At 46.7% G+C, this 8,473-nt stretch overlaps 1 protein-coding gene across 3 annotated transcripts in view; it reads right to left on the reverse strand.

Moving 5' to 3' along the window:
• Window positions 1–8,473, reverse strand: part of Tpd52 (tumor protein D52) — a 97,011-nt gene that overhangs the window by 24,654 nt on the left and 63,884 nt on the right. For all 3 annotated transcript variants that reach the window (XM_005361802.3, XM_005361801.3, XM_005361800.3), the window contains exon 2: window positions 255–370. In XM_005361802.3, the coding sequence (XP_005361859.1) occupies window positions 255–370 (116 nt within the window). The remainder of the gene's footprint in view (window positions 1–254; window positions 371–8,473) is intronic.

Raw genomic sequence — 8,473 nt, forward strand, 5'->3', positions numbered from 1 at the left:
GTATCCACAACATGGACAATGACAAGGATGAGTCTGGCAAGCACTTGCTTCACGGGTCTGACAGTGTACTCCCCACTTCCCACTGCACCTGACTCCCAGATCCACCTGGAAACTAACTGGAGTCCCTCTCCCTCCTCTGCCCTGCTGAGACTCCAGGTTATCCCTGTTGACGATGCTCTCTTTTCCCGAGCCTTTTACCAAAGCTATCACCGGGGTGTTTGGGGAAGGCAAAGGTCCAGAAAGGATGGCCTCACCTTAGCAAGTTCCCGTCTCAGCTCATCTTGCTCCTCCTCTGACAGGTTCTCCGGGGCACTGAGCATGGCAACGGCATCCTCCCCTTCCTCGGCCACTGGCTCTGTCTTCAGCAGACCTTGGGGTTAAAGAAGAAAAGAACCATGTCAAATGTGAAAGCTAACCTAAACCCCTACAGCTGCTCCACTGTCCCAACGCGAACAAAGTCACTGAGGTTACAGCCAGACCCCTTCATTCTCTATACTGAAGGGATCCTGGGGAAAGAAGAAAATCCAGGAGAGCCGATAAAAAAGCACTGGCTTCGAATGCCAAACCCTGTGCGGAGAGACGTGCCCGCCTCAGCTTCTATTCACTCTCAGTATCCATCTCAAAATAATTACAACAGAGCAGAAGAATGGGGTCCCACCATGACCTACCTCATACTAAACAGTGTGCATGCTTATAATCCCAGCACTTAGGAGGACACGGGACAATCACTAGGCAAGGGCAACTTCAGCTAAGATCAAGTTTAAGTCCAGCCCGGGTTACAGGAGATCTTGTCTCAACAAAACATCAATGTTTAAAATACTGCACAAATAAATCAGCAGAGAGTAGAGGAAAGATTTTAAGTCCTGCATACCAGCCCACAGGGGAAGACTGTGTGCTCATTAGGTCCCTATGAGACAATCTCCATGATGGAGCAAACCAAATGCCCTAACGGAAGTGGATTCTGGTTGCAGCTTTTCATAAGCCTGCACCTCACTGAGATCATCTTAAGCACAATGTCGTGGGGTAAGGCAGTACAGGCCTGCGGTCCCAGTGCTCTGGAGGCTGACACAGAAGGGCTGAGAGCTCCAAGCCTGGATTCCAGTCTCCAGGACAAACAGCTCTCTGTATCTATGTAGAGACGTGACCAACAACACAGAGACTCCCAAACCCACGGCCCTCCTTCCCTGAAACAGAGCCCCTATTAAGACCACACTTCTAGAGCGTGGCCAGCGTGGCAACCATCTCCAGCTCTTGCCTTTCCCTGTCCAGCTCAATCTAAAGGCCAGCTCAGATAAAACATCGGGTAGAAAAATCAAAAAAGCCACCAAAAATCGCAATTGTATTTGATTAAGGTTTGAGTGTCAAGTATCCCACACAAGCCTGCTTTTATGTTTGAGCTGTCGGCCCCACCTGAGGGCTCTGTTTTGAAGGGTTGTAGAGCTTCTAGGAGATGGAGCCTCAGCAAAGGAACTGTGTCAATGGGGCAGGCCCTGGGGTTCCACAGCCTGGTCCTGCTTCTTGTCTTCCCTGACTGAAGCCCTTCTCTTCTCCAGCTGCTTTTCTCAGGCATTTTCTCCCAGCAGCAAGAAAACAAACTAATGCATATTTTAATCCAATTTTTAAAATCGAAGGGAAGGGAATTCAACGAATTGAAACAAAGTCTCACTACGTAGCTCTGGCTGTCCTGAAACTATGTAAACCAGGCTGGTCTTGATCTCACAAAGACCAACATGCCCCTGCCTCCAGAGTGCTGGGATCAAAGGTGTGTGCCACCACAACACCCAGCCCAGAGCAGCAAACTTTAGGACAGAAAGGATTAGCCCTGCTGACAATGCCTTTGCCTCAGGTTCTAAAGCGGCTCTGCACTGGTGATTCAGCCACTGGCCTTGCCTTGGTTAACTTTTTGATACTTTGTTAACATGGATTTTGTTTGCATTGATTCTGACCTTTTCAAAATGTTGTATTGACAGATGATTCAATCACTAAGCTTTCTGGTGCCCTCTTAGCTGTCCACCTGTGACTCAACCTAGCCACAGTCCGCCCACCCATTCCCAGCATTCCCAGGTCACAGACTCTGATGCACCGAGGCCCAGGAAGGCCTCCTCCTCTTCCTGTCAGTGCCACCGCCTTCATCCTGCCACAGATCACCTGAATCAGCAATGGGGTTAGGCAGGCAGGAGGGAACACACCCTGCTGAACAGGTAGCCAGCACCACAATACACGTAAGAAAACCACAAAGCAATGAGAGCTGTGTGTGGCTGTATGCCCAGGACAGAGGCATTTGATGTGGGTTTTATTGCATAATAACTTTTAAAAGTAATTAATAAGTATAATAATTAGCATAGCAGTACCAAAACAGTGGCCCACGCACAAGATGTTAAAGAATTATTAAAGGAGCAAAAGTAATACAAACAAGTCTGTTCAGGAACTACACTTTGGACTAACAAGCAGAACTCAACGTATGCTTTCAGGAGCAGAGATTGTTCTTGATGCAATCAGAGGGTAGAAAAACTCACTGAGTAATTGCTTCCTACTAAGGAAAGCCACAGAGACATGCCCAGAAAAGCCACTGGGTAAAGCTGGAAGGTGAAGCATGCATTTCTTTGGACACCCCAAGATGTTGGAGATGCCAGAGATGTGGGATACCCGCCAAAGAGATCTACATACAGGGTGTGGAGCTAACCCGAGAGAAAAGTGTGCTGTGGTCTGGAAAGCCGGACGGAACAGCCATCTAACCACGTTTGAACACCAGGCACGGAGCACTGTGATTCAGAGTTTGCCTCCTGGGGTGTGGTCTTGCTTTGGACCATTATTTCCTCACGAGCCTTCCTTCTTCCCCTTATGAAATGGTAATGCATATTCAGTCCCGTGCAACATACATGTGAGCCGCCATCAGCCCGTGCAACATACACGTGAGCCGCCATCACCCATGCAACATACATGTAAGCCACCATCAGCCCGTGCAACATACTGTGAGCCGCTATCAGCCCGTGCAACATACATGTGAGTCACCATCAGCCCGTGCAACATACACGCGAGCCGCCATCAGCCCAGGCAACATACATGTGAGCCGCCATCAGCCCAGACAACATACATGTGAGCCGCCATCAGCCGTGCAACATACATGTGAGCTGCCATCAACCCGTGCAACATAAAGCTAAAATCATCTGACTTGATGTTTTGCTTGGGACTAAGTTCTTGATGACACAGGACTCAAATCAAAGAGTGCTAACAGAATTCGAGTATTAAACTTTGCCTTCTGTAGCAAAAGCTCTTCCATGCTTTTAAATGCACATTATTTTGCAAGTCTAAATAGGCAAGGAGAGAAATGCAGCATCAAATTGCTAGTGTATGGGGGAATACCCGAAAGGGTGCCGGCACGGGTGGGAACACTCAGTATGGAAACCATGACTCCTATCCAGGTTTGGATTTTCAACCAGGATTATCAATCAGTAGAGTTCACATACATGTTCCCTAGTCCAAACAATGACAAAAGCCAAAATATGAAATACATGGAGCCCAAAAACTTCAGATAATGTGTCTTAGGGTTTTTATTAATGTGAAGAGACACCATAACCATGGCGTCTTTTATAAAAACATTTAATTGAGGGGGCTGGCTTACAGACTCAGAAGTTCAGCCCATTATCATCATGACAGGAGCATGGCAGCATGTGGCTGGCTACCTCTTGACCAGAAGACAGCAGGAAGTCAGCTGACTATCACACAGAGGGAAGCTTGAGCAAAAGAGACCTCGGAGGCCACCTCTACAGAGATACACTTCCTCCAACAAGGCCACACCTAATAGTGCCACACCTTTGGGGGGCTGTTTTTCAAACCACCACATAAGGGATATCCAAATGTTTTTCAATTTTATTTATTTATGTGTGAATGCACATTTACATGTGTGCCTGCACACCAGAAGAAGGCATCAGACCCCATTACAGATGGCTGTGAGCTGCCATGTGGTTGTTGGGAATTCAATTCAGGACCTCTGGAAAAGTAGCCAGTGCTCTTAACCACGGAGCCATCTCTGAAGCCCTGATAATCAAATATTTCATTAGGTTTTCTATAAAAATAAATGCCTCAGAAAAAAAGACTTTGGTAACACCCATACTTGGTTGTCGATTAAGTATCCTAGCAAAGCCAGCCAGCAATAATTCAGTCTGCTTTACTCACATTCACCTGCAGGGGGCAGCAAATCATCGGCATTAAAATTTAAAGGTGCAGGTTGTTAAGACACTCAGCTGGGAACAAACACAGAAAGGCAAGAACCAAGTGGGAGATGCTCTGGTCACAGGCAAACTATACAGTCATCTCCTATCTTAGAGAAGTTACTAACCACAGCCGCTCCACATGGCTGGACTTACATCCAAACCTGAGCCACGAGGTCCAGAAACAGTCACTTACACAGTGACGTCTGTGACACGGGGATGGCTGTCACCACTTACAGATGAGGAAAGAGGCCAAGCAGCCACAGAGTCACACACCAGTGCAGGGTTCTTGAAACCAGCCTGATCTGAAAGGACCCCAAAATCCTGACCTGAAAACCAGACTGGGAGCAGGAGGGAGACCTGGACGCCATGTGGTAGCAATAAAACTACGAAGCTGAACCGGCCAACGGCGGCCTTCGTGCCAGCTTACTTCTCCGTTCTCAACATCCGCTCCCCTCACATAAATTTCTAGGCATTACCTTCTTTCCTAAATGCTCACAAATAGTATTTAGTATGGAGGAAGAGTCAGCTTAGGGGAGAAAATACGTCATTTTCATACTCTAATCATGAAAGGTGAGAAATGAGACTATTACAAACAATGCACAAACACTTGTTTCTTAATGTTTTTCCCTAGACGCCAATGAAAAGCTGTTTTAAATGGCAGAGTATGGCTGACGCCTACTGAAGCTCATCCTGCCAGCCACCGCGAGGGGACATTGCCTTGACAGGGATTCTCTGCTTGGCCGAATGTTGGGCCTCCAAACCTCCTCAGGTCACTTACATACTTCATTTAAAAAAAAAAAAGCCGGGCGGTGGCAGCGCAAGCCTTTAATCCCAGCATTCAGGAGACAGAGGCAGGACACTCTCTGTGAGTTCCAGGCCAGTTGGTCTACAAAGTGATTTCCAGGACAGGCTCCAAAACTACAAAGAGAAACCGTGTCTCAAAAGTAAAAACAAAAACAAACAAACAAAAATAAATAAATAATAATAAATCCAATTAAACAACCAAACCTACAAAGTCACTTTTACCAGAATCTCCATCCCTAATATCTGACGGCCTCGCCATACCTCATCATGCCTCTTTTTTAATTGTTTCTGCCTTTTAAGCTAAGGCTATCCTATTCGGCACTCACCCTCTCCCCTCCTTAAAAACCCTTCTCCACCTGGCTCCTCCATGCGACCTCCTGACCGCAGGTAAATGTTAATTAATCAAACACATCTTTGCATCATTAAGCAAATGTTCCAGAACATAAACTAAAGTAACACACTTTAAAATAACATTCTGCATCACTCCCGCAATGCCCCGACCCCAGGTGATGCCTCATCTCCCCGACTACAGTATTCAGCAAGACTCCCACTAGGTCGGTGGAGCCTGAATGTGCCTGACTGTGCCACTTCCTTGACACTTGCCAATGCTGTATTTGGGGCTGACCCCAGCGTATGCAACAATCCAGAACAGTGGTCACCGTATCTACTCCAAGAGCAAAGCTCCCTCACCATGCTTTGTTTAACAGAATCTTTTTCCCATTAAGAACATGTTCCATCAAAGCAAACAAAATTAAACTAACAATCAATGGGAATAGTGATTTCTACTAGAAAACTGAGCCCCTCCAAGGTTATAGAATTTACCCTGAACTTTGTTGTTATTTATTTTTTTTTTAAACTCTAGCCCCATGTTGGAAGACTAAAATGCTGTTTGCTTTACACTCTTGGTTTTTTGGGGGTGCCTGCCACCCAGCTTCCAGATAAATCACACACGGAGGCTAATTCTTAATTATAAATGCCCGGCCTTCACTTGGCTTGTTTCTAGCCAGCTTTACTTAAGTATCCCAGCTATCTTCTGCCTCTGGGCTTTTATCTTTTTCTATTTCTGTATACCTTTCTTGGCTTCTTGCTCCGTGGCTTCCTGGGTGGCTGGCTGGCCCCTGATAGCCTCCTCTCTTCGCCCCTTCATTACTCCTTTCTTCCCGGATTTCTCCTATTTATTCTCTCTGCCTGCCAGCCCGCCTATCCTTGCTCCTGCCTCCCTGTTGGCTGTTCAGCTCTTTATTAGACCACAGGTGTTTTACACAGGCCAAGAATCACAGCTTCACAGAGTTAAACAAGTGCAATGTAAACAAAAGCAATCCATCTTTACATCATTAAACAAACGTTCCACAGAATAAACAAATGTTAACACACCTTAAAATAATATTCCACAGCACTAAACCTTGATGGTCTTTCTGACCATCATTCTGGCTTGCTCATGTACAGGTTTTCCTTAGAGAAATACCAATGAGCAGGGCAGGACAGAGAACCAGGGCTAATCCTTTCTCCCCAGCCTTTCTGGCTGGAAGAGCTCGCTAGCATCAGTAGGATTGAATCTAGGTGTCTAGACATCGGGGATCACAACCCCCCTCGGGTACGAATAGTTTAATTACTTCCTTAATTGTCTAATGAAGCAGATTGTCCTTCCGTCTTTAGTACCAACCAGGGAATCCCCAGTGTGGTTTGAGGGGACAGTCAGTGTGTATGTGTCGTCTAGAAGGTCCCTCCAGCAGCACAGGCTGGAAGCTACACAGTGGGCATCAGGCAGCTGGAGGCATGGGTGACAGCTGAGCTGTCTCCGGAGTGAGGAGGGAGCCAAGGACCACATGGTACCATTGTACACAGTTTGTGTGCTTTGTCTTTAAGCTGTAAACCGTGCAATTGTAAGATTGGGAAATCTGGACATCAGTAGCTCAGATCATCCCAGATCTCTCTACAGACCTCTCATTTAAACAAAGCACAACACGGACGTTGTGTGGGAGAATACACAGAGCTACAGGGTTCCTAAATGAAGCGGGTCAGGCCAGACAACACGCATGAGAGTGTCTCAGGAAAACCTCAACTTCCTTTTAAAATACGCCCAAGAGAATTACAGTCATCACACGTAACCAGTCTTCAATAACCATAAATTCAAAGACTGGAGTGACAAGAAAATGCTGCTTTCCAGTTCAACTCGAAACATTTGACAGCCCTGTAAGATAACTTAAAAACCAAACACATGATCTGAAGGGTCTCAGATTGCAGTGAGCTTGTGCGGGAGAAGGGACTAGTTGGCTCCAGCACAGTGGGAATGTGTCCAAGCGAGCATGAAGGTGTTGGAGGCAGGAAGGCAGGCAGGAAGAAGTCAGCCCTGAACCGGCTTGTCCGGACTGTAAGCCCTGGTATCACTTCCTTATCACCGCACCTCAGAACTCAGGGGGCCGACGCCAGAACAAAGGCTAATATGCCATGGATCAGCTAAAGCTTTAGTTAAAGTTGGTTCTCTCTTTGCCCGTAAATGACCTCTCACCCACCACATACCCCACTAATTCCGGTCTTACCATCTAACCCACGCTGACCCCAGACTCCTGCCTTAGCCTCCTGAGTGTTACCATTACACACTTGCACCCCTAACCTGACTCTAGAGTCTTCCAGTTTACAGGAGTCTAGATTCTACAGTCTAGCCATGAGCAAGGGGGCTTGCATGATGGGGCTTCTCAGCACAAAAGGTAAGGGTGGGTTCAGCCTCACGCCCCAACTGGACCTTCACCTGAGCAGATCAGTGCCTTTATCGTGACTAAGACTGCTTCCCTTCAAGATTTCCTACAGTGATTATAACTAAAACTTGAGCCATTTTTATACAGTTCGACATCAGGAAAAGAATTCCAAAGTCGGGCATAGTGGTATGCTCCTTTCATCCCAGAAGCTGGGCAAGTGGGTATCTGTGAGCTCAAAGCCAACCTGGTCTACATAGTGAATTCTAGGCAAGCCAGGCCTACATAGTAAGACCCTGTCTAAAACAATAGTCTCGGATCATTTCATTTAAACATTTCACTGTATAAAAATAAGAAAACTAGAGAAGGGATGACTTATACAGAAAAAAAGCAATGAGATATGAAATAAGATTTTATACAGTGCAGGACAGAGTGGAAACATTCATCAATGGCTAGACAGTGGTGGTCAGGCCATAGCCAGACCAGTATCTTGCCTGTGGTTTAAACCTAAAACTCATGTCAAAACCATGAAGATAGGAAGATAGGGCAGGCGGAGAGAGGGGTACCAGACCTCATCTGTTCTTCCCAAATGTGAAGACAGGAGGATGGGGTGGGGAGAGGGGTACCAGACCTCATCTGTTCTTCTCAATGTGAAGACAGGAGGATGGGGGGGAGAGAGGGGTACCGACCTCATTTGCCTTTCTCTGCATGTCACTTTAATTGTTGTAATGAGAACTGGTGGCTGGTGGCTAAGCCTGGCCT

Source organism: Microtus ochrogaster, linkage group LG5, assembly GCF_000317375.1.
Source record: "Microtus ochrogaster isolate Prairie Vole_2 linkage group LG5, MicOch1.0, whole genome shotgun sequence".
NCBI lineage: Eukaryota > Metazoa > Chordata > Mammalia > Rodentia > Cricetidae > Microtus > Microtus ochrogaster.